General features: G+C 40.5%; 1 protein-coding gene across 8 annotated transcripts in view; it reads left to right on the top strand.

Moving 5' to 3' along the window:
* Positions 1–26,768, top strand: part of LOC132989290 (cyclin-dependent kinase 17-like) — a 41,771-nt gene that overhangs the window by 11,883 nt on the left and 3,120 nt on the right. For 3 of the 8 annotated variants that reach the window (XM_061056815.1, XM_061056819.1, XM_061056818.1), the window contains 14 exons: positions 9,731–9,864; positions 13,503–13,628; positions 19,029–19,085; positions 19,178–19,292; positions 19,489–19,583; positions 19,757–19,819; positions 19,922–20,045; positions 20,846–20,966; positions 21,454–21,551; positions 21,656–21,761; positions 22,373–22,415; positions 22,531–22,621; positions 22,701–22,778; positions 24,371–24,492. In XM_061056815.1, the coding sequence (XP_060912798.1) occupies positions 9,731–9,864; positions 13,503–13,628; positions 19,029–19,085; positions 19,178–19,292; positions 19,489–19,583; positions 19,757–19,819; positions 19,922–20,045; positions 20,846–20,966; positions 21,454–21,551; positions 21,656–21,761; positions 22,373–22,415; positions 22,531–22,621; positions 22,701–22,778; positions 24,371–24,474 (1,355 nt within the window). In that variant the 3' untranslated portion in view covers positions 24,475–24,492. Of the gene's footprint in view, positions 1–5,669; positions 6,752–9,730; positions 9,865–13,502; positions 13,629–19,028; positions 19,086–19,177; positions 19,293–19,488; positions 19,584–19,756; positions 19,820–19,921; positions 20,046–20,845; positions 20,967–21,453; positions 21,552–21,655; positions 21,762–22,372; positions 22,416–22,530; positions 22,622–22,700; positions 22,779–24,370; positions 24,493–24,933; positions 24,979–26,768 lie in introns of those variants that run through there. The other 5 variants (XM_061056816.1, XM_061056820.1, XR_009675903.1 and 2 more) reach the window with 4 other exon arrangements.

The raw sequence follows: 26,768 nt of genomic DNA, 5'->3' as shown, positions 1-26,768 counted from the left end.
GCTTTGCATCCCCTGAGTCCTTGGCTGAGTGAACTGCAGATAGACCACGACGAGAATCCACTGAGCATCCACTGAACTCTTGCTGACAAAAGAACTAGTCTTCATCAGGAGCTTATAGTGCACTGTGATCCTGCTAGCTGGGAATATAACAGCGGATGGATGAACCTTAAAAGATAACCGTTAAGACAAAGGGACTGCAGCATAAAGGGTTGGAATAGTTTTCATTATCAATATTGATCAATATCTATTTCTAAACAGCAATACAGCAAAATCGTTTTCCTGACTCATGTTATCCTGATTATATCACTGGTGCCAAATATTGACGTAGCAATTGAAAAAAAACAGCACTCTAAGAAGATTCCCTTGGCAGTTTGACTCATCCCATGAATGGACGTTTATTGGCCAAAGAAGACGTTGACGTCAGAGGGTTATGTTGGTGAAAAGAAGTTCATGGATGAATCCTGACGAGAGGTGACATTCATTCTGCACTTGACAATTTTAAGGTGCATTTTGCAGTTAATCAGATCATTATGTATCATTATATGATCATTTTGCAATAGCATAGAATGGCTGTATTGATATGTTATTGTTATATACTGTATGTCATTGGCCATGTATGGCGTATTGTTACCCTACCTTACATATAGTGCAGGTCTAGGCAGCACTTTCTTTTATTCAATATATATTCACCATCATCAAGCCATTGGATGAAAAGAAACAAATGGGCAGAAACCTCGAGCAGGACCAGACTCATTGGTGGACAGCCAACTGCAAAGAAAGCGGGATAGAGGGGCAGACAGAAAAAGTGAGATGGATAGAGAATAGCAGACAGACAGGCTATTCAGACCGTAATAATATATATATATACATGATCAATAAAATCAGAAAACAGATGTTAGCCTTCAGCATTTGATTTCCCAAACTATTTTCAACTACAGACAGACACATTTAAACTTGTGCTTAAAAGATTTTTTTTGACAAACCCTACCTTTAATATGTGGTATTGATTGTCGGATAAATGTTCTTATCCGACTGTCTTGCCTACTTTCAGCCTTTGTGCTAAGCTAAGCAAACCTCCTTCTCTCTGTGTCTTCATACATCACAAACAGATGCAGTATAAGAGTGGTATGGATCTTCTGATTTTACACTTGGCAAGAAAGCAAATAATTGTATTACCAAAAATGTTTACACTATTTACTATTTACAATGTAGAAGAACTATACACAACAGTCAAGGACAAAATCTTTGAATTCCAATAAATGAAACATTTGCAGTAATTCCGGTTAGAACTTTTTAGAGTTAGGAAAAGTATAGGGAATAAAGATACACGAGGCATTTGTATGAATTTGTACCAAGTTTAAAAGCGTTTGGTCTGGCAGTGAGTCACTTCATTCTCTGTAATCCACAGCTGCCCTTGAGCACACAGAAGCCCTAAAAAGGACATTACTTGACTCAGAACCTAAAGCAGAAGCTACTCTATTATTAAAAACGTGATAAGGTGAAGTTTGAAATGTTAAGAGGTACGCCGTGTACTCGTTGTGTGTGAGTGTGTGTGAGTGTGCGTGTGTGTATTTCTCAGTGATCCTTCTCGCTGACTCACGGTGTGCCACTCAGCAGTCGGAGCACGTTGCAGTCTTTAATAGAGCCACATGATGATGCAATCTCTCTTTCCTGCTGCACTAAAGATACTGTCCACCCTTTTCTCATGCCTTTCTCTGACTTGCTCTATCCATCTGAAGGAGGATTCAGCTGAATTACTGTTTCATCTCCTTAGTCAGGCCTAACTGCGGGGTTATATGTGTATATTATGGCTCTCTGGCCTGAAGCCAGTCGCCAGAGAGCTTTTACAGGTTTGTGGTCCATCTGTTGCTAACAGGGCCAACACCTACTCCCTCCCTGCACACTGTACTTACAGCAAGGAGAAGATTTCTTTTCACCACTACTTCATCTATTTCTCACTCTTAAGAACTGTGCTTACACTGTTGAGGATTACTCTGCCCTGCTGTCTCTTTTCCAGAGAGAAAGGAGTCTGCTGAAAAGCTTCCCACTCTTTTCAGGCTTCTATTTCTGACGCTGCCACAGATGTCTCCTCTCATTCTTTCCTCTCCCCTCTGTCCATTTCCCTTCACATACATCATAACACTATATTTAACCCCCAGATAAAACCCAGAATGGGGCAACGATAAAAGACAGAAAGCTTTTTTCAGACCACCCTTATCTCTGTCCCTGTGCACTGCTCTTATCTGTGCCAGGGATTTAATGTGCTGTATTAACAGCATTAGTCGCTGTAGCCCCTCTCCCTCGCTCCCTATACACTCCCTCGGCCGTCCATTTGCTCGGACCAACCCTCTCAGTTCACTCCCTGATTGGATTTTATAAGAACAATGGAGCGGGGGCCTTTTATCTAGTTGTAAGCTCCTTGTGCATCTTGCTGTAACATTAGCTTTTGCTGGAGGCAAACATGTTGCTAAAGAATGCTTGTGGTTTTTCAAAGCTGTACAGGGAAAGGAGGGAGGGGTTGGGTGAGGCGTTTGGGACCAGCATGCACAGTGCCGGTAGCTGACAGTAGGCACTCTGGTCGCAGTAATTGAATAATAAGATTCCTTAGATGCAGATAAAAGGTTTAGAGGTAATTACCGCAGTCTAAATTCCCCCTCCCTCCATCCTCGTGAGTGCGTTCCTTTTTGTGTTTGTGTATTCCTCTGGGATGTTAAATGCACTTTGGTTTTTATTGTCTCACTATAGTCTGGAGGCAGATTGTGGTATTTACGGTAAAAGTATGGTCAAAACAATATCTTTTGTTGGAAACTCTAACGTAGCTAAGCAAATGGGACAAATGAGTTTTGGTACAAGAAAGGTGTCCTGAAAAGTGAAAAAATCTGCATGGAGGTGGCTGCAGAGCATGAGAGAAGTCTCTGATGTGCACAGTTGCACTTGTGCATACAAAGAGACAGGCCGACAGTGATGGGTGGAGGGTTGAGTGGCGAGCTTTTGTCCTTGACTTCTTAAGCTCAAGGATGCAGCACACTACATCAATATACGTCTGTCAATGCCCTTAAAACTGCCATTACTTTCTTTGCCTGACTTTGGTTTTTAAGTATGGTGTAATGAGCCCATGAGAAAACATCATGTGCATATCCCGAGAAGCAATTAAAGTGTACACTGCAATCCTAAAGCCCAAATATTTATTTTATAAACACCCCACACCTAGCTAGATTCAATATGTTTTCAAAATGTGGTAAGAGTAAAGTCCCACATATTTGCTCATCTAAGCATTTAGAACATAACATCTTAGCTACTGCCAAATATGATTGTGTGTTTGTGTAAATGGTCCTGTAATAAAGCGCAGCATTATTGACATGTAGGGTGTAAGAGCTTTTCTGCATGAGCGTGTTTGGTTAGTTAAGGCCTATTGCAGACACTCAAGATTATTGACAAGAAGGGAGAGGTGAGGATTCATCTTAAGGCTGTCAAACACATTTGACGAACAGTTTTTTCTGAAGTGTTAATCCTTCAGAGTAATCAGAGGAAAGATGGCGTTTGATGCTTTATCTTGCTGGCATTTTGGATGCAGTTGCCATTCAATACAATAACATAGCAAACACATCATTTGGTTACTTTTGTTGTTGCATGTACTGCAGTTCCATTGTCATCATGAGAGGAAATGTGCAACCAGTGGAAAAAAGAGCTAACAACAAAAGCTTCAATCTCCTCCATCGTCTTTGAAATATACCTCTAGACAGCCTTTCTGAAAAATAGCCCAAACTAGCTTTAACATTGTACAAAATTAGAATAAAAAGTTATGCAAAGTTTTGATTGATGGATTGATGTTTTTATTTTGTAAAGTTTGTAAAAACTTTAAAATGGAGTTAAAATGGAGTTAACATGTAGAAAACAAATATACAACAGAAGAAATAGTCCAAGTCCTTCATTCTCTCTTACATTTTACATGCCCGAAAGGGAGTAGGAAGAAGTTAAAACTGAATTAATCCTTCCCCTTTTTACTCAACTTAATTGTTATTAATTATACTTAAATGCAATAGTATATAATATAATAGGGCCCGACCGATGTGGTTTTTCTGATACCGATATATATCGGCTGATATCTTTCTTATATCTATGATCAATGCGTAGAGATAGACATAAACATACAAATGTATTTTGTTGTTCCCTCAAATGCAGTTATCAAACACTTATAAACAGTATAACGAAGACAAAAGACGGTCACTCAGACAGCTGGAAAGTAACTGAGCATGTATGTGCATCAATGCTTCACATTCTGGAGAGTGATGATGCTTGTTGTAATCCATATAGCACACTCTGCTGGTGACAGAGAACAGCCAGTGTAATCCAATGATACTCAAATGAAATGCTATTTGACTGGTGAGTAAATCTAGTAATATCGGCACATGTCTGTGCTAAAATTAGCCGAATACGATAGTCACTGGATATGCTAATATTGGCCGATATTATTGGCTGGCTGATTTATCAGTCGGGCTCTTTAACATAATATAAAATAATATAATTACTTACCAATATCTAATTACACACATGTATAACACATATTCCCATCAGCAGAATATATCTAATTACAATATGCTGTCACCTAATCACATAAATAACAAAACCCCCAAACTTATGTACTATACTAAACAATTACAGATAAACCTGGGTGGTTCTGATTACCCTTTAAATGACAGTAAGGAGGGGGGGGGGGGGGGGGGGGGGGGGTAACATTGGGTTTAAATAGTTAAAATACTCCTAATGCTGAAATTGTCTGCCTTGTGACTTTCATAGTCCTTAAATGTGGATTATTATGTTGTTGCTGTATATCAGCCTGCCCTGACCAATCAAATTAATTCTCCTCATAAATAATAGCCAATTTCCTTATACGCAAGATTGATCTAATGTTGTGTTGTGTTGATCATAATTAGGAGGTAATGGGAAGTCTAAGCATGCTGGTATAACTGAAAAACATCAACAACAAAGCCCTTGATTCTTGTTGTTCTGCCCCCTTCTGGCGATACTGCACATTTTGTTTGGAATGGATTCAATATTATGTTGGAACTTCATGAATACCACTTCTACATCTTGCTAAATAATTCCTCGTTAGAGAAATGTGTTTGTTTATGATGTATATGCTCTGCAGTTGTGCCACATACAGATATTGTTGTGTTTATTTATAGGGATGTACGGTGCATGTGTGCACGGGTTGAGCGTGAATAATGGCGTGCACTTCAGGTCCAAGGAGGATGGAGAGTGTGAGAGAACGAGGAGGGTGGGAGAATGTATGAGTAGAAGAAGATGGAAGCAGGGATGCTAGAGGCGTCACTGAACTGCCTCAGGGTTTGAATTCTGCGCCAAAGATTGATAAGGACACGGAGGAAGATGGCAAGGTGAAAGGACAGTAGGAAGCAGAAAAGAGAGCAAGAGAAGACAAACGACAGAGAGAAATACAGACGGCGTGTATAGAGAGACTGATTTGGCAGAAACTGTTGTCAACGGCTCCAGAACAGAAAGATAATTATACTGTGCATTCAATAACCATCTCTGGACCCAGACAGAGAAAAAGGAAGTGAAGGAGGGAGAGATAGAGGCAGGAGGAGGAGAGAGAGAGAGAGAGAGAGAAAGATTAGTATCACATGAGAGGGAGGGGAGTAATAGCAAGGTGAAGGGAGGGAGCAGGAGGACAAACAACCCTGAAAGCACTGATAGGGGCGCCAGAGGCAAGGAGGGAGTTATCGAGAGAGGGAGTGGACGGAAGGAGAGCAGCAAAACAGCCTGAATCAGGGAGGAGAAAGAGGAAGGACACAGGAAAGAGATCTGAGAGAAGGAGGAAAACATCAAGAAAAAAGAAGACACTGGGCTGTGAATGTAAAAATAACAAGAGAAGAAGAAAAGCTGAGAGACAAAAAGGGGAGATAGATGTGATAGGTGTTTTTTCTTCCTAGAAGGAGGATGAGCTGTAAGTTTGGGTCTCTGCACGTGTGTGCTGCGGTGTGAATCGCAGCTAGAGACTGAACACCTGTTATTCCCGAGATGATGGGGTGTAACAGTTTTCAGCGTGTCTGTGTGTGCGTTTGCTGTCTCTGCAGCATTTTATCTACCTGCACGCTATTTGACCTTCCTTAGTCAGCAGGCAGAGTGTGACTGCAGAGCGAGAAAAAAGAGCGAGAACGAAGGAGAGGTGGAGCGAGGGAGTGTCTACAGGAAGAGAGAGAGAGGGAGAGGGAGAGAGAGTGAGTGCTAAAGTGGAGTAGTAGCAGAGGGAGTTGTTGCATTGTGATTAGTGTGCTTGTGCAGTCTGCACTGTCCTCCGGATGTAAGACCTGCTCTTTACTGCGTGGGGATCTCTGGGAAGGACAGACGATTGGATTTCGTCTAGAAAAATTTAACCCTCAAGTGGCAGCAAGTTCTGAAGCGAGGGTCCCACAAAGAACTGGGACACTTTGGCTGCACTTAAGTTGTCCCCAAGTCAAGGCCTGGACTTTCTATTTCTGTATGAAATGTCTTTTTTGAATTTTTAAATCACACCTTCAACTGCAGTACTTTGAATCCTCTGGAACAATGGATACGTCGGGCAACCCTCAAGGGTGCCCTGCTCGCGCTCCCAGTGCAGGAGAACCGAGAATAGGGGAGGCTAGGATGGGCGAGGGGCTTAGAATGGGGGAGAGAGACACCCCACTGAGGCTGTCACCTTTTCGTATGCTTCGGGTGCTGGACTCATGCCGTCCTCCAGGAAACCGTATCGGTGAGTGCATCACTGTCACCTCCATTATCAAGTTCACCTGTATCCTGATCCTTCATCGTGAAAGAGTCTAAATACATTTGAAGACTGTACTGATGACAGATCGAACAGTTTCATGAAAACGTAAACTAAACAAAAAAATGTGGTTCAGTTGATGAGTATGTTTTGACCACATAAGAGCCTTTGAAATATGTATTCTTATAGATACAACCTAACACCTCAATGTGAATTTTATTCTGTTGGACATTAACTGAAGATCAGACTTGTGCCTTGAGGTGTTATTAGATACAAAGACAAGGATTTATGTAAAATTGTGTTTTTCTCTCTGGAGTTGCTGATCTTGCCACTTTGAACATCATTAATTTCGAAACATAATTTTCGAAATGTTGCTGTTTTAAAAAATGAGAGAAGCAGTTGGTTGGCCAGGGGGCACCGAGTTTGTATATCTTGGGGGATCCCATGCTCTATTTCAAGTTCTTCTTTTGAATATTTCATTCATTTTCTTGTCAGCACGTTGCCTGCAGGATCCGTATTCCTGCTGCTTGTGCCAAATTCAGACAGGATGCTATAGCTGGCTCGTAAAATGTCTTAGAGATCCCGGACTTGGAGCAAAATAAATAAAATGATTTAACTTAAAGGCCTAGTTATATTAGTGCTTAATAGATTAGATGTGGACAGCCAATACTCATTCCAGTGAACCCTACTGAACTCTCTCTGGCCTTGCCAAGCAAGGGCTTATACAAATATATTTCCATTACTCTTTGAACGGCTCCTTATGGAAATCTTACTTTACTTCTTTACATCCTTTCAACTGACTTTTCAGTCATTTTCTGAGGCACTGAAACATGTGCCAGAGATGGATTTCTAGTTAAGTGGAGTACATGCAGAGTTATAGGTGAGGTAAGGATAGTCCTTAAAGCAGTCCACTCACTCCTGTAAACACGCTAGCATGGTTCAGCAAACTGTAACTAGGCCAGCCTGGCTCTACACAGGGAGGCAGAGAGGTAGCTCATGACATTGACTGTCTGCTCTATGGAAACAGAGCAGAAAGAACCTGCAGGAGACCAGATTGGAAAGTCCTGTGTGTTTAGTAAGTATGTGTGATTTTTGTTTTACAGAGAGATAGTCTGCAGAACATCCTTGTTTCATATTATCAGGGCCAAGGTAATGGAAATTTTTCCTCCAAGGTCAGTCATCTTGTCTGATCCTACCCTCATGACTTGGTTATTTACACAAACAGACAAGATCAGGACCTCTCTGAAAAGTGAGAAAGACCTGTGACATAATCGCACTGGATACTTGCCTGTTGTGATCATGTGATCATGTGAGTGTGTCTGCCAGTATGTTGATATCCTGTATCAATTTCCATTAATGCTGGTGTTGGTTACCTTAAGTTTAATGTTTCAGCATCAGGGTTGTGAGGGTTGATTCCTGATATGACTACTGACTACTCGGTTTTCTTAACCAGCTATTTCACATGCACAGCCTGTATTCTTGTGTCTGGCTTTGAGGCCACAGGCATTACCTCAGACTTAGAGATCTAAATAACTACCAGGAGGTTTACTAAGCTTTTACACAGATGTATTGTGTCATAATCAACTCATGCTGCTTTAGTCAACAGATAGTAAGACTAAAGGACAGATGTAGGCTGGAATAAGCAGCTGGGGTCTTCACTCGTAGTTGTGTTTTTGTTTCAGTATGAAAACTACTGCTGCAGTTCATATGTGAAGTTAGCTTTTAAGTTTAAATAATTGAATATAAGATTCAGTTTAGAAATAGTTCAATTTTTTTGTTTCAAATTTTGATGAGATTTTTATTAACTTTTTATATAATCCCAGCCATAGGGTAACATACTAAATAATAAAAATAAACAATTTTATAAAGTAACTTCATGGAAAATGGCTAAATTGTGTTAAAAAATACATCAAAAAATAAATTACATCTATAATAATGGTAGATAGACCAGCTTGTTTTTCCCAAATACTAACCTTGACTACATGAAAGAGACACACAAATGACCTAGAATCAGCCCCAGGTGGGTTTGTGTCATATGTGCCCCCCCTCCCCCACCCACCCCAAACACACACACACACACACACACACACACACACACACACACACACACACACACACACACACACACACACACACACACACACACATAACTGATAGTGCATACATATAATAAATACCTCTACCTATCTGGCTCTTACTAGTTCTTTTTCATGGTTGATGTGACACAAACACTCAAGGGACCATTTTCTTTACGCTTCTTCTTCCACTGATCCTCTTGTTTTCCCTCCTTCTGTCACTCTGCTAGATGTTTCAAATGTAAACAGTCAGGATGGTAAAGTATGACGTTTCTATCTCTAGAAGTGAGCTTTATAGTTCCTCTCACACAATACAAATACACACACACACACACACACACACACACACACACACACACACACACTTCTACTGTATATGGTGTATACTGTATGATCCAAACTTGAGCTTTCAGGCACCATACACTGAAACCCAAAGAGAGACCCCTCCCCCACTTTTACTCACAGACCATTGAAGGAGGCTGCCCTGTCTACTGCACCGTGACTCATTAATCAGATGGATTCAGGAGGGGAATGGAGGTGTGGGGGGTGGCAGGCAAAGACGGGAAAGCTCTCGTTCCATGCATGGTGATATCGATCTCTGACCTCCTCTTCTTACCAATGGTATTTTATAAACTCACCCATCATTCCTGCATGGCTGGTGGTACTATCCATCCTTTGGGAATTGGGACCCCACTATGGCTTTTAAGGAGGGGGGAATTCAATTTAAATACAAAATGCTGTGTCATGTGATAGGTACATGGAAAGATTGATAGAGGAATAACCAGAAAAGATGCATTAAGCCTTTAAAGAACACAAAAAAAACGTTAAAAATGTAAAATGTTAATGCAATTCAGTACCTGAAAATAACACTCTGTGTCTCTGTGTCTTGCAGGTATTGTCCATGAGAATGTGAAGATGGGTTCAGATGGGGAGAGCGACCAGGCATCAGGGACATCTTCTGATGAGGTCCAGAGTCCAGTCAGGGTCCGCATGCGGAACAACCACCATCGGCGCATCTCTAATGAGGTATGAGAAGCCAAAGACACGTACAAAATTTAATTTGGACTTTTTTCAAAAGCATTTATTTCTTCAATTTTCAGGGTAACGACACATCAAAAAGGAAACTATATGCAGACTCCATAAAATTTTAGATGTCAGTACCAGGGTGAAATATTGTAGAGGTACCTGCTTTTATCTGCTTTAAGCATATGCATAATATTAATATATATCCCCTGATATGTAAATAGAAACTGCAGAGAAGCAAAATGGGGATACAGGCCACTACACTATATAGACACACTACACTGTAAAGAGCTCTGACAAGTTTAAATAAGAATGTCCTGTTTAGTATGTATCATGGTCACATTTTAAAAAATGTACCTGCTAAATATTGTAAATAATATTGGCATTACAAATCCATTATCAATCGAGATAATCAAGATGTATCAGAAGATAAGGTAGTTCATTCGTTCACTCAGGAGAATCCTTTGAACATGGTGTTGTATGGATACACATTTTTCTCATTTTTTAGATGGGTTTGATTTGAGTCTAATAATTAATGTATACTGTGGTGGACTTACTGTGTGTGTAATATACAATAAGGTACAATACGGTTTAATATAATAAAAAAAAATACAATACTGTGTAATATGCAACGGTATGGAACAGAACTGCACATTACTATACAATCCAATACGATACAATACGATATCATTCGGTATAATACAATACATTACCGTAAAGTAAACCACTTCCAACACAGACCTTTAGATTCATGACCTGCTTTAACATACAACAAGTTCCATGTGAGTGCACCTCTGCCATCTGCAGTAAGGCAAAGCAGCCATTAACTGCCTTGTTTTTGCCACATCCTTGAGGTTGTGCCTAATGTCTGGGTCAGAGAGAGAGAGAGAGTGTGTGTGTGTGTGTGTGTGTGTGTGTGTGTGTGTGTGTGTGTGTGTGTGTGTGTGTGTGTGTGTGTGTGTGTGTGTGTGTGTGTGTGTGTGTGTGTGTGTGTGTGTGTGTGTGTGTGTGCGTGCTCGCGTGTGTGTTTTAGGAGTTGCAGAGTGATGAGTGCAGCAGTATTATGGGAAATGCCTCTGGACACACAGGCTGCTGCCTCCGACTGCTGTGAACGGTGGAAGGGACTAATTTGGACCACTTTTACCACAGAGAAAGATAGAGAAGGAAAGGGGGGGGGCAGAGAAGGAAAGGAAAAAGCTGGGCCGAGAGAGTAATTATGGAAGTAGCAATAATTACTGGTATGACAAAGAAAGAGTAGATCCTCAAGAACGAGCTCAGGAGACGTTAAGAAGAGAGAGGTTGAAGGAGAGATTGAGGACAAAATTACGGGGGGATAGAAAAGAAAAAAAACATTTCCTCATACAGTCAACACTCTCCGTTCACCCCTTCCCCCCATCTGCCTTTTTTCCCCTCAGGAATCTGTCCATTCCTCTCTCCTCTGCCCCTGCTTTCCCCCTCCTCCTCCTCCTCCTCCTCCTGCTCTTCCTCTTTTTTCCTCCTCCTCCTATGAGCGTGTGGATGCCACTCTACCACTGTGCCAGCCTCTCTCTCTTTCTCTCTCTCTCTCTCTCTCTCTCTCTCTCTCTCTCTCTCTGTCTGTCAGTGTGAGTGCAGTAATGTGGCAGGTCAGAGGCATGCATCGTGGAAAACGCATGTGTGTGAGTGTATAGAAAGACACGTTTAAGGAGGACAATGAGGGAGCTACTAGAGCTATTCTGCATTGTGAGTATGGGGGCACGTGTGTTTGTGTGTGTTTAATGTGCATGGGTCTTCAATCTTTACCAGTGAGTGAGAGGGCATTAGTGTCATTTCAGCCATGTTTCCCCTATTATAAAGGAGCATTCTTAGCAGCTTTACAAATTGCATGAAACCTGAAATGTTATTGTAATAAGTTTAACAATATTTGGTTTTTTTTCTGGGAGAAATATGCAACCCTAGCTTGTTGTTGTTACAGTAAACGGTGTTGAATTGTTTGCTCTCTGTGTATTCTTTTTTTATGCTTCATACATTCACTGAAGCGAACGCGTGTAAATAACTGAAAGTCAGTAGGTCACGTTAGTGCATGTTCTACCGATTATTTTTCAGAAAATGTGCTCATGCAGCCTGCAGAGCAGTGTGTGTGTGTGTGCAATGTGTGTTTGTAGGGGTTGATTTCAAAAAGTGTGTCACCATCCTTGGGGTTATGGCTTGTTTATAATACTGCATGTTATTATGCTAGCCAGTGAGCTCGGTTAAAACCATTAAAGGCGTAAAATCCCTCTCCCTTTCATCTTCAGGCACACACATGCACTTTCTACCCTCCCACTGACGCTCACATGTAAACACACATATCAGTGCACACGCTGACAGCGAGGACACGTACCACGGGGCTGTTGGGATGGGGCCAGCCAGTCAGCGCTGCCATGGAAACAACGTGTGATTGGCACCTTGCCAGAGAACATGTCCTACATGGATAGCATAAATGAGTGATGCATTGTGGGAAAAGTAGCATCACACTAATTGTTTTGAGGCAAATGCCAGAAAGAGGGGGTTAGCCTATAGCCAATGAGGCGAAGGTTACACACAGGTATTCAATACCAATGCACTTAATGATAAAACATAATGAAAGACAAAATTAAAAATGTTTCGATTGTAAAAAATATAAAAATAGGTAACCCTCTGATTCTCTTGTTTTCTGTCTATAAGCATCTCTGGAACCAGTTCAGTCATGTAGTGGCCCTCTACATCCCAGTTGAAGTGTTTTAAACGAGAGCTGCTAGATCAATGAAGTTGACAGGCCCATGTATCAGCTAATAGAAGCTAATCTCCATTAGTGTTACATATTCTATGTATGATTGCACAATCTGCAGGCAAGGGTCCATATATTTTGGTACCATTCAGAAGTGTTATAGTGTCCCTTATGTAGTGTGAATAGAAGTATCCACTAGCATTGGGGTAGGCTTTGATTGTAGGTAAGAAAAATAATCTGTATATGGTGATCAGAAGAGGTTGAACATACATCCTACTTCTTTCTTGTTTCTGAGATTCCTGGCCTGACTGTAAGCAATGAACAGTGAATGGAAAAGGAAGTCTTGACCCAAATTAACATACACCTCTGTGGTCATTTATGAAGTGTCAAACAATTCATTGTTTGTTCACCAAAGAGCACTGATGAAAACAAATGTCAGTGTTGAATGTACAGTATATTGCAACATGTATCATGGTAGAAAAGGGCTGGTTATACACACATCATGTACTGTAGTCTCAGGGCAATTAAAAAAACAACAGCAAGGAAAAGAGGAAGGTTTGCCCACACACCTGCTCAATGCCACGTTTTTTCTTCTTCAGGTGATCATGTTAAAAAAATGATCACCTGAAGACGACCTCAGGGCAAACCACTGCGATCCAATAACCTTTTTTTGTGGCATTGAGCATGTATCTAGGCATCTTGGATATATAAATATAAAACCTGGTGGTGTAGATGTCAAATGTGCATAGAAACTCCTCTTTAATACAAAACAGTATTTTCAAAGGATAACAGGTTCTAGTTGAAGCCAAAAAAATAACAATTAAGTTGTGATTGATATTTTTTTACATTATGAATGTGTAATTTATAATTTTAACCTCTCCTCTTCTCCTCAAATCCTTTTCATTCTCTTAAGGACATCAACAAGCGTTTGTCTCTCCCGGCTGATATCAGGCTACCGGAGGGCTACTTGGAGAAGTTTGCCATGAACAGCCCGCCTTTCGACAAGCCCATGAGCCGCAGGCTACGACGCGCTTCATTGGTCAGTGCTCATTGTGTCTGTGTGCTTATTTGCATCTCTGTGTGTGTGTGTGTGTGTGTGTGTGTGTGTGTGTGTGTGTGTGTGTGTGTGTGTGTGTGTGTGTGTGTGTGTGTGTGTGTGTGTGTGTGTGTGTGTGTGTGTGTGTGTGTGTGTGTGTGTGTTTGTATGAAAAGCAGCTAAAACTAGTTTACTTAGTTTAGTCAGCTGATTGGTGATGTGTTGGTTTGTGCACCTCTGCGAGTACAGCTTGGTGTGTGTCGCTTTTTTGTTGCAGCATGGATTTGAAACAACAGTTTTGTGAACCTTCAATTCTATTGTGCAGAGCTAAAATGTCCGACTAATGCCATTTTACCTATACACACACACACACACACACACACACACACACACACACACACACACACACACGCACACACTGCCATGACATCAACATACGCTCATTTTAAATACACAATAACAGATGCTTTAGAGCTTACAATAGCCCAGTAGGGGGATTGATGGTAAATTCACTCTGTATTATGTATCCAGGCCAAGAGCATTATGGGTATGAAACTGGGGCTGGGAGAGAGAGGAGGGGTTCACCGTTGGCTGTATGGAGAGATATGTATACATGAATATGCAGCATTTCGTTTGATTAGCGTTTGTGTTGCAGCGAAGTACTGCTGTTGTTTTTTACTTGTTTTATTATGACTTCACTTTATTTCACATCACTCCTGTCTTTTCGTTTCCCTGCATACACGAATAAATAAAGTAAGAGAGTACTTGAACTTGAAGAGAGTTTGAACGTGATTCTGAAAAACCTCTCTTAACTATGGCAAAGCATAAAGGATTGGCTCTCCATCAGACGATTTTGTTGTTATTATTGAGAATGGCCGGAGCCCAGCCTTTGGCTCTCTGCTTGAAGTGATTTAATGACGCAGCCTTCCTGCAGGAGTCAAACAGAGATGAAAAGAAAGAGCTGTAGAAGAGAGTTTTGCAGGAGGAATAGAGGTTCATGGTGTAAGAGTGCATTAGGAGAAGGGGGTAGACTTTTGAGACATTTGTGTATTTACAATGTAAATGAGTGGCAGACGTTTTCTGACTTGCTTGTATTTGGCTCTCTGGTTATCTTTAGGGTTGTTGGGTTGTATGCATCTGATGTAATAGAGCGATCAATAATTCAGCAGCAGTGTCACAGTCATCTGCTGCAGCTCCCCTCTTGACAGGGATTACACACCAGGACAGCTTGAAGTGAGTTGAGGGGAGGAGAGGGGAAGATGCAGAGGGGGGATGACAAGAGATTCTTTAGTTTTTTAATTCAAAGAACTTTATTTGTCCCTGGGGGGCAATTCAAAGACACATAAAGCAGTATCATTAGACAAAAAAGAAGCATTAAAGACAGTTCAAGGTAGATTTCAAATATAAAATAAAAAACACAACATGAAGAAAGTAGACTAAAGATATAAGTAGACAGTAATTGGACTAAGAGTGGGAGACAGATGTAAACAGAGCTTTATGTAAGCAGATGAATGTGTGCAAATTGATAATAGTCGCAATAAATAAATGAAGAAGTGGGGAGATATAGAAAGTATAAATAAATACATGTCAAGAGGAATGGATAGTAATAAAGTCTGAGATCATTTAAAAACCTGTCTGAGAGGAAACTCTGTTTGGAGGCAGGAAAAGAAAGGTTTTTATTATTCTCTGTCGCTGCCTGTGTGGGAAGTGAAGGCACATCCAGATTGTGTTTTTATTAATATTGTAGTCTCGGGAATCTGGAACTTCTCAGTTAATTTCTTTCTAAGGCACAGACCAATTCCTCTGGATGCCTCAACCAAATCAGAACAATGAAACATGTTCGTAAGCCTGCCAAGTTAGTGAGCTAACTTTTACTCCAATTTATAAGGCCCCATTAAATAAATAAATACATGGGCTTTTGATGTTTCACAATTCAGAAGCCAATTCTTATCATGTGTACATAACCTGTACTATGGCCAACTTTGTTTAATATAAACACGGTAGCAGTTCAGAATGTTCCATCTTGGTTGTTTATTGAAAGTTCCTCAATGTCTCTTTAACCTGCCCCTTATTGGATACACTGTTGTGATTAACCTATCCTAAACTGGCCGGCTGGATGTTTGCCCAACGGGAGTGGGACAAGACACAAGTGCCAGAGCAAATCAAACATGAGCTCACAGATTCATCTGGTTCCCAGGCTGAGCAGCATGATGCAATCCTTGCAGAAATTTGTTTTGAATGTGCCGTGCTTATTGGGCAGCTTATTCAGCTTATTTTGAGTTAATTTCGATGCCCTGCTACTGTAAACACATTCCTGATAGATTTAATTCTCAGGTTAGCTTGAGCTGCTGCGGTTGTTTACTTGGTCCAAGTCTAAGACAAGTTGGAAAAAAAGCTAGCATTGCAAATGAACATTAAATGAATGTCTTAGCTCCTCAGTGTCTGCATGAAGTGTGCTTCATCACTCTCACTGAATGCGTCTAAGCTTTAATATGAGGTATGCTCCTAGGCATGATGGCGTTTGTGTTATCAGCTTGTCATTTGTCACTGTAACATAGAACGTGTGTCGGGTGTCCGTTAACAGATGCTCACATTTGAAACCATGTATTTTGATCTTTGAATCGTTTCCAATGTAATGTTAGCGAAGTTGGTCAGTATCAGTTTTCTGTCCTGGCTGCTGTTGCCCATTGATGATCAATTATTCAAAGCAATCCAATGAGATTCAGTGTTCCTTTGTGCTGAATAAAGAGATGTCATTTTATCTCAAACCTCAACACTTAGCAGTGTTATGCAACGCTCACTTTTTGTGAACCCGTTAAACCCCTGCAGTGACAGATTATTGGACTTTATATCGGTAAAACTGAATCAGAAATTCAATCATATGACTTTTTCTTTTCAGTTCATTTTTGAGTATTAGTGTCCATCCAAAGCAACACCTTGTCTGTTAATGTGGGCGAGATAAATGGGCGGGATAAATTGTCACAGTGCAAGACGTTTATTGGTAGATTGATTAAAGACCTCAAAAGTGGCGGCATCATGTTAATGAAATGCTTCTACTTTCCTCCTACCTCTTTCCTTTGTGGAATTTAAAAAAATGTTCCACTGTACTCTCAACCCACCCTCTCTCTCTCTCTCTCTCTCTCTCTCTCTCTCTCTCTCTCTCCCTCTCTCTCTCTCTCTCCATCAAGCCTTCTTCCGGTTGGTACAGTGTTTAAAAATGAAAAATGGTCAGGTTAATGGAATTTCTTCCCATAATGCATTGGATCCAGCTGCAGACATCTCTCTTCTCACCTTTCTTCCTTCTGCTGTCAGTTCATCTATCTGAACTAAATGTCTCCTCACTTCCTGAATAGGCACCGACAGAACACACACGCACACTTTGTTAGGTTTTTATGTTGCTTTAGTTTTGTCACTAAAACTTGGTCTGACCTAGTTCTGCTGAGCTAGCTCACTGGAGCGTTGGGAATGAAATGAACCCGTTGCCGTCAAAAGCATACGCAGGAACACACACGCACACGCACACACACGCATAAAGGTTTAGGTCTGTAAGGTGAACACACAGAGTGCAGTTGCATGCTGGAGGTGAAAAGCTAGGCCTTCCTTTGTTTTAGAGACACTTAAAAAAAAATGCTAGAGACCACAGATGTTTTATTCCTGGAGTGGGGTCTGTGTGTGTGTGTGTGTGTGTGTGTGTGTGTGTGTGTGTTTGGGGGAGGTGGCCTTCACATATGTGTGTGTTTTTGATATGTTTTTTGAATGTCTGTGAGTGTCACTCACTCTGTGTGTGATTTGCTCATGAGACCGACTCCCCTGCCAAAAGAGCAGCAGAGCTCAGCAGCAGCTCCTGACAGCCCGTCACACACACTGACATGGGAGCTGTGTGTGTTTGTGTGTGTTTGTGTGTGTGTGTGTGTGTGTGTGTGTGTGTGTGTGTGTGTGTGTGTGTGTGTGTGTGTGTGTGTGTGTGTGTGTGTGTGTGTGTGTGTGTGTGTGTGTGTGTGTGTGTGTGTGTGTGTGTGTGTGTGTGTTAGCATGCATCTCTTTTTCCCCTCTCTTTTTTTTTTTTTTATAGAAATTGACCAGAGATTAAATGAGACATTGACTTTACAGATTTTTTTCAACTTTAGCCTGAGTTGCATATATCATATATCAAACTATATTGTGGGCTCATGTTTTTTTGTATGGGTGGGATATGTATGTATATATGTGTTGTGTTGTGTGTTTGTATGTTTGCTGGCTGCTGGAACACTTAAATTTCCCTGCTGGGATGAATAAAGTATATCTTATCTTATTTAATACATACATAAGGTTATTCCTGCTAATTAGTTATGCAAATCGCAAATCATGCATACCCATGTACACACACTTGTTTCAGCGTATAAGCGTGTCATCCGGTGCCTGATCCTGTTCTCATGTCGGCTTTTAGGCATGCCTTTAAAAAGATCACATGCTTCATCAGCTAACTTGGTCACAGGAGACCCTCCCCCTCGTACGCTCACATAGACACACGAACGTACACTGAACACTGGCCTGGCAGAAATATCAGCATCAGAGTGGGACGGGGCCAGCACAACATCGAGGGGAATGTTTTGGTTCAGAGAGATGAGCAATTAAAAAAAAAATGGCCGAATCAGAAACCTGAAAGAGATGGACTGAAAAAGAACAGGGGGAGGGATTAACAGTGGCAGGCCTGTGGGTATCACAGCTTGACATAGCTACATCCATCTATAATTTATGACATTGAAACCCAGGGGCCACATACATTATGCAGCAAAACCTTTATTAACTGAATTCAGAATTAATTCTGTGTCTAAAGACGCTGAAATATGCCTTCTTATATGTTTAGAAATGTTCAGAAGTAAATAAGGAATACCGTTTAAGATATCTGGAGTGGAAGAGATTTAGTTTAATCTGTTATACTGACATGCTGTGGCTGACTGTTACATGTATATCTGACAATGACATCACTTAGTTTGCAGCCTTTAAGTTACAGAAGAAGAAGGTTCTGAGGAGAAATGTAATTTTGGTATTTTATTTATACTTCTTCCTTGGTTGAGATGCAGATCTGCCCCAACTTCATTTAGTGTAGCAGTGAATGTCAGTAGTGGGAAAACCAAGCTAATGTCTTAGCATCAGAACACAATCAGAGACACAGAAAATCCAGGCCTGATGAATCAGAGCTGTGCAGTTTAAGGTCAAATGTCAACAGCAACATGCCAGAAATCTGAATTTAAAGCCCCGGGCCTGGAGGATTTAGCTCCAGAGATTAGCTTTAACATTGTGGAGCAGCCTAGCATGACCTGCAATTGTGCTGTAAATAAAAAACAGCAGCTTAGTGTTAATTCACATTGATAGGGCCAAACACTTCCTCACTAAGTATATTTTTTTCTCTATCTTTTCTAGTCTGAAATCGGCTTTGGGAAACTTGAGACCTACATCAAACTGGATAAACTAGGGGAGGTGAGTTCATTTAAAAAAAAAAAAAACACTGATGACAAACAAACTGCTCAAATCCTCTGCTAAATGCATTGCCACGCTATCTGTCTCTGTAGGGGACCTATGCTACAGTGTTTAAGGGGCGAAGCAAGTTAACAGACAACTTAGTAGCTCTGAAGGAGATCCGGCTGGAGCATGAGGAGGGTGCGCCCTGCACTGCCATCAGAGAAGGTACCAAATCACTAATCATGTGTTTGGAAGAAAGATTGTACAGGTCAACACAGGACCTTGTTGTCAAACCCTTGAAAGGTTGTGTTGTTGTTGTTGTACAATACAGCAGTTACTCATCCCTTTTGCCGTTAGCTGTTGTCGTTCTCCCACGTTGGCTGTGTTTGACTGACAGACTCTGATGTGTCTCCCTCTTTAGTGTCTCTACTGAAAGACTTGAAGCACGCCAATATTGTCACTCTCCATGACATTATCCACACTGACAAGTGCCTGACACTCGTGTTTGAGTATCTGGTGAGTGTCTATTCTCTGAATGTGTGTATGTTTGTTTTGAGTGTCTTCAGAGGATGTGTAATATTTAAATGAGGATTTCTGTACTTCTTTCTTTCTTTCTTTCTTTCATACATTTTTTCATTCTAATTTCTTTCTTTCTTTCTTTCTTTCTTTCTTTCTTTTGCTCACATTAGGAAAAAGATCTGAAGCAGTACATGGATGACTGCGGGAACATCATGAGTGTTCACAATGTCAAGGTATTGGAGATGTGATGCCACTGAATGTCATAATATTTTACTTTATATTTTTTGTTATGTAGTATTAACTCATACTTTTGCCCCCTCCCCTCTACACTCCAGATATTTCTCTTCCAGCTGTTGCGAGGTCTGGCATACTGCCACAGAAGGAAGGTCCTCCACAGAGACCTTAAACCTCAGAACCTGCTGATCAATGAAAAGGGAGAGCTCAAACTGGCAGACTTTGGTACGTCACCACTCTTATGTCAATACAAACTCAAACTATTGTCATGCAACTTGCTAAATTGGTTCATTAGTGAAAACAATCATTTTTGTTGATATTGCACTTTTTGAACTTATGCGCTGTATTTTTCTAATCATTACTGCCATTTTCATTTCAAAATGTTCAGAGCTGTCGTGAAAAGAGGGATTAACACATGCATTATACAGAGCTAATTAACAGCATTGACATTATGACAAATTCATCTGCTTACACAGATAACGAAATCATTTCCTCCAATGGTTACTCAGCATTCTTTTATGAGCTCAAGTTGAACATGTACCCTCCATTTTTACTTGTTTGTTGCTACAGTTAGCCTGTGATTTAGGGAGTTTGACTTTTATTATATGATATTAATTACAAAAGGAGTCCAATTTGAGAGCCTCACTAGCGGCCCCTAGAGGCCGAACTAGTGTTAAGACCCAAGCAGACAGCACAGTTTGAATTAAACCACCATCCAACACTGCCCTCTTTAGGTAGTAATATAACATTACATACAGTCATACATACTCTGTCATTGTCTTAACTAGACTTTCTGTGTTCTTCAGTTAAAACAAGGTTATAAATAAGGATTTAAAAAATCCACTGATATATAACACATGAATATTTAGTTTTTAGAAGTTCAAATTCAATTAGAGTTAAATATAAAATCTGTTCTTGATTCAAGAATTAAATTCTGTTCAGTGAGTCCCCTAAATCCCAAAATTGAAAGTAAAAGAAAGTAATATTTATATTGACTAACATCATTTTTTTGTGATTTATTTAAGGTTTGGCGAGAGCCAAGTCTGTTCCCACAAAGACCTACTCCAATGAAGTTGTGACATTATGGTACAGACCACCCGATGTTCTTCTAGGCTCCACTGAGTACTCCACACCCATTGATATGTGGTGAGCAAACACACATCCACAGCACATACACACACAGGTGCAGAGAATAACATGACACCACCTCTGCTGGTCAGTCTCTTCCTGTCTTAATGCCTTAAAAAAAAAATCAATATTCTCTCCATTTTTTAGTTGCTTGTGACACAGCTCATATTTCATAAATCGGTGATCTTTAGTTAAGTTGTGAGTGTTAAGAGCGGTTTGAGAGGAAACTTTGGGATGCAGTTTTGTTCTATGCTTTGTAAATCTATTAAGGTACTACTCCTAAAGGGTTGGCCTTAGTTTTACTATACTTTGTATGTTTTATGAATTTTAACCAACTAACTAGAGGGATTAGACAGCAGACAAAGTCAACATTACAATGCTGAAGTCATGTTGAAGTGTTGTAACAAGACAGCACAAGAAAAGTGTTTGTTAATGTCCCATGTCTGCCACATATGCTGTATTTTTTATCTAATCACATTAGCTCATTCCTACTGTTTCTCTCCAGGGGTGTTGGATGCATCTTTTATGAAATGATCACTGGCAGACCTCTCTTCCCTGGATCCACTGTGGAGGATGAGCTTCATCTCATATTTCGTATCCTAGGTGAGACAAACACAGCAGAATCTGGATGAGCTTTTGCGTGTGTTTTTTGTTTTTTTTGCATGTGCATCCTAATAATAATTTGGCTGATGATTTCTATTCAACAGGTACCCCCACAGAAGAGACTTGGCCTGGTAGCACGACCAGTGAAGAGTTCAAGACGTACAATTTCCCCCAGTACAATGCAGAGCCTCTCGTCAACCACGCACCAAGGTGTGTAGTTCTCAGTGCACATTGCTATGGCTGCATGTGTGTGTGACAGTATATTAAAAGATAGCTTTATAGTTTTTTTAAGTCCTTTAAAATGACTTTGAGAATTCTGAATTCACATTGAAACAGGTTTTTTGGGTTATTGTAATATGGTGGATGACAACTGCATACAGGCTCCAACAGCTGAAGAGATTTCTGCAGTAATAATAATAATAATGCAGCAACAAAACCAGGCTGCAAATGAAAAAACGTGCTGCAAATATAAAGCAAATGCTGTGAAAGATAATCTGCTACACAAACTGAAAAGATTAACCTAGCAAAGAAATGCAACCTAAAAATTCTACATTGCGCCAGAGTGAAGTGCTCCAGGCCTGTAGGGGGCAGTGTTCACTGGACATCAAAGATCAATGCTTATTGCACTTTTGCTTATCCCCTGCTGCTTTCATTGAAGTTGAGAACCGATCTGCCGGTAGAAGAAGCTCTACACAACCATTTCCCCCTCTGCTGCTCCATATGTCTTACCTCAATGTCTGGCTACCCTGGAACTCAATTCTCTCCTTGTGTCACTTTGCCCTCATGTCTCACCCTCTTTTCTCTTGCTTCCTGTAACACAGGATAGACAGTGATGGTCATGACTTGCTCTCAATGCTTCTACAGGTAACAAAGATTTCCCATAATGAGTCATACTTTTAATAAATGTTCACCTGATGCATTGAATTAAAAACTAATAATCCTGTCATTATATCCCTTATCTATCTTTATGTGTCTGTAGTTTGAGGCTAAGAAACGGGTATCAGCTGAGGATGCTCTCAGACAATCGTATTTCAGGAGCCTCGGGGAGGAGGTTCAAACACTGGCTGACAGTGAGTACATACACTTAGCCATGGTGAACATACAGACGTGGCTCACAAACACTGACTCACTAACTGTCTGTTGTTTCAGCTGCCTCAATCTTCTCTGTAAAGGGCATTCAGCTACAGAAAGATCCAGGGAAAAGGTCCTCTGTCTACCCAGAGTCAGGTAAGTGAGCACGATACAAAAAAAATGAGAGTGAAAAGGGGGGGGGGGGGGCAGATGGGCAGACGTGAGGAATTCTCAAGAGGAATATGATAGAAATGAGGTCTTGCTTCCTCTTCCTCTTCCTACTCTTTCTCTTTACTTTCTCTCTGTCCAACTCTTTGCTTTATGTCGTCTTTCATGTCACTGTGTGGTTCTACATGTCACACACAGTCTAATCACAGGTTGCTGCTTTCCGTTGATCGCAAACTCCAGATGCTGAAATACATTTTAAAGCAAGTATATTTGAAGGTCCAAATAGAGTTAGGGTGCATGCATATAGCAGTTACTTCTACAGTAAGATGTGTGTAGGCAGACAAGGTCACGCTTTTAGATCTGTATGGGGCGGCTCTCTTGGTTTCCCCCGTCACATGCAAACAAGCTAACATGTTTCGAGTAAGATTTGTTTCTCTACCTCTTTGGTGAGCGTTTCATTCTGCATCTAGCGCCGTCACCTAGTCAAAACTGTATTTGTCCACTTAGTTTGGTACATTCAAAATGCTGCAAACAAGCATGATGACTAGCATGCACACAGCTGTGCTGAGTTTGGAAAACACTGTCAACATAATAGCTGCCAAACAGAATGTCAGCATAGTCATCAGGAAAAATCCCCAAAGACATGCACATCCCTCAGTGGGTTCTGGATCCAAAAACACAAATAGGTAAAAAAAAAAAAAAGCAAACAAGATCCGCACACCAATAAGCTGCCGTTACAAGGATTTATTGATAAGTGACGTTTGGAGCCAACATGCTCTTCCTCAAGTGAGGATAGCAATAAATCCTTCAAACAGGAGCTTGTTGGTGTGCAGATCTTGTTTGCTTTTCTTTACCTAGCATTGTCATCCATGCTAGCATTGGTATTTAGCTCTTAGCCTAAAAGGGATGCTAGTATGTTTGTTGACTCTTGTTTTAGTCGTGAACTGTAGGGTATTCATTAATGTGCTCAAATTTTGTCGTGCAGTGAGTAAAAAATGTTTTTTCAGTAGAGGTCTATCTTGCTTCCAATCAATGATAGGATATAAACAGGATCACATACAATAGATACTACCAATCAAAACAAGTCAGCATGCTTCAGTGTGTCAGATTCAATGCTACATTTTGTTATAAAAATGAAATGATCAAATGTTGAAAGATGTTCACACTTAAAGCTAAGGGCATTTGATAACAAATGGGGATGGGTGACCAACTATTGAGAAAGTATTCAGTTCCTGGAGATGTTTTTTTTTTTTTTAAATCTCTGTTAGAACTATCTTATCTTACTATCTTGCATACCTTATGTATCTTTGTCACATTTGCTTAGATCTACGTCAGTGTTTCTGTCTCTATCACAGTCTGTGTCTTCTTTCTTCCTGCTTCCCCTGCCTCCCTGTCTTCTTCTGATAAACCGTCCTTCCTCTTTCTTGTTACCCATGCGCTCTCCTTTTGCAAATGTTCATCTATTCCGCAATCCTTTCTATCTCCTCCTGTGTGCCCTGCTTTCAACTCTTCTGCGACAACTCAATATTCCCCACCTTTTCCCCCCACTTTCTCACCTTACCCCACCCCAAAAAAAAAAGCGATGGCCCATAAGCTAGGCTCCGCACCCTCGCAGTACTTCCAGAGAGAAGCAGCCAATCCCAGGGCTCAGAGTCACAATCTGTCTTCCACTTCCACTGGCTGAGTGGTCCCTATCCTTCTGGTAAATACGTACTCTTTCATTCTGTCTGTCTGCTGTTTTTCCTCTCTTTTCTGTTTGACTGTCTATTTAGCAGCTTTTCTTCTGTCTATTTACACCTTGTATTTGAAGGCAATCCTCCTCCGTGTACAGCTCCTCACCTTGCATCCCCTGAAACTAGAGCTGCACATTGTCTGTTACCTGTTCAAACTCTCATCCTTTTCTTCTTTCCATTGTGTTTTTCTTTGTCTCTTTTTTTTTTGTTGTTATTTCCTCTCCCTCTCCCCTTTTTTTCTCCTGCCTGGCTTCACCTCAGCTTTAACTTACCTAATCCTCTTTTTCTCAGAGTGAGCCACTCCCAGTGTTTGTTTCTGGGATGAAATGGGCATCAAGAGTGTTTATTCATAAAAGAGAAGAATGTGATCACAGAACAGGGATGAGTCATTTGATTCTTTTCATTTGCAGCCCTGTTTAGGTTTCTACGACGAGAGATGTAGCCTTTGTGAGTTTGTAAGTGAGGGTGTGGTGTGGCGTGTGTGTGTTTTTGGTTGGCTGTGTAGTTTAAAGGCATTTCCTATCACAATATATATATATGTGTGTTTTTCTGCTGTGTTTTCTAAAGTGAAATGCAGCTTCTGCTTCATGAGATAACACAACGTTTCACAGGTTAGAGCAGTGCTTCTCAACTCGTCTAGCCTCAGGACCCACCACCAACTCCTCCCTGAAAAACCGTGACCCAAATATCTGATATTATTCAAGTCAGATTTTTTTAATGCAAAATTGTGCAGTTTTTTGCAGTTTGCATCTTCCGTCAAATGTTTTCAGACAATGCAAAACATCTGATTGAAGCAATACACTGAACAAAACAAACGTGTTTCAAAAAGTGCTTTACAACCTGTTTGACACCAGGTTTTTTCACATTCTCGTGACCCACTGAAATCAGCTCAGTCACCCACCTTTGGGTCCTGACCCACCAGTTGAGAATCACTGGGTTAGAGGAACTATAAGATCTTTTTTTTTTTCATGGCACTGATAACAACGCTGCACTACGACCAAAGACATTTTTTCCACATGCTTATGTCGAGGACTTTAAACTATAAAAAAAGAACAAAAGAAAGCAAATAAGTTTACAAAATTGACTCTGCACAGAAAATGTAGAAATGTGTCTTTAAGAGTGCAGACTTGGTAGATGCATGGGAAGTGTAGTAGTAGAAAATATTCAAGCTTGCTTAAAGTTCGAGTAAGGAACCCTGGGCCAGGGGGTCTCAACTGGTCAAGCCTCAGGACCCTCCAACTACTTCATGAAAATTTGTGACCCAAATGTTGTTGTTTTTTCAATCAAGATTTATCTAAAGATATTAAAATATTGTTTATTTATTTATTTAAAGAAAAATGGTGCAGTTTGGACCTCAGACGGTACAAAGCATAATAGAAAAAAGAAACTGAATAACACCAACTTGTTAAAAAAAAAGCCCTTTATAGACTTCTTGTCAGCATTTTTCTTCCAGGCACACATCGTAACCTGCTGAAAATGGCCCCGCGACCCACTTTTGGGTCCTGACCCACCGGTTGAGAACCACTGCTATATGGCTATAGCAGCACGCTGCTGAAACATCCTTTGTTTAACTTTTCCACAAGGACTCAGAGAGTGAAATATTTGACTGTGAAAAGACAGCAGCATGAAACATAAGGGAACAGTACACGTTTACAGGACAGGATCACTTTGTCCACAGGGGGGCTCCAAAGCTTTCACAAACAGAAAGTTCCTCACAGCAGCTGTGATTTAAATGTTGACTTTGACCAATGATTTCTTGAACAATCGAAATGCAGCTCAGAATGTGTATGTTCTCTATTTACTGCATATCTTCTCCAATATTTATTAGTCTATTTAAATTATTAGGAATTTAATAAGTACCTTGTGTTTTTTATGTTTTTTTTTAGAAAGATTCAAAGTAAAATATTTCTGCTATTATCTTCCGCTGAGTCAAAATCACACATTTTAAATTTTGAGCATGAGCTTAACATCATCCGTCACTTTAAGGATGAACTGGAACACAGACTGTAAGCCAGATTTGATCACCCAGCATCAGTCCTCACTAATGCTCTTGTAACTAATGGGAGCAAATCCCTAAAACCAGGATCTAAAATCCCAGAGGAGAGGAGGCGGTTATATCAGCTTTCTTAATGCTCATTAAACAGACAGGTGATTGTATATCTAAAGCTGAAGAAAATAAACATCTGAGTTAAGATTCATTTCTTAATTTTTTTTTTTTTTTTTTACAGTTATAGGTTTCATGCGC

Source organism: Labrus mixtus, chromosome 15 (assembly GCF_963584025.1).
Source record: "Labrus mixtus chromosome 15, fLabMix1.1, whole genome shotgun sequence".
Lineage (NCBI taxonomy): Eukaryota > Metazoa > Chordata > Actinopteri > Labriformes > Labridae > Labrus > Labrus mixtus.
Note: the sequence above shows the minus strand (reverse complement) of the source record. Positions and strands in the feature narration are given on the sequence as shown.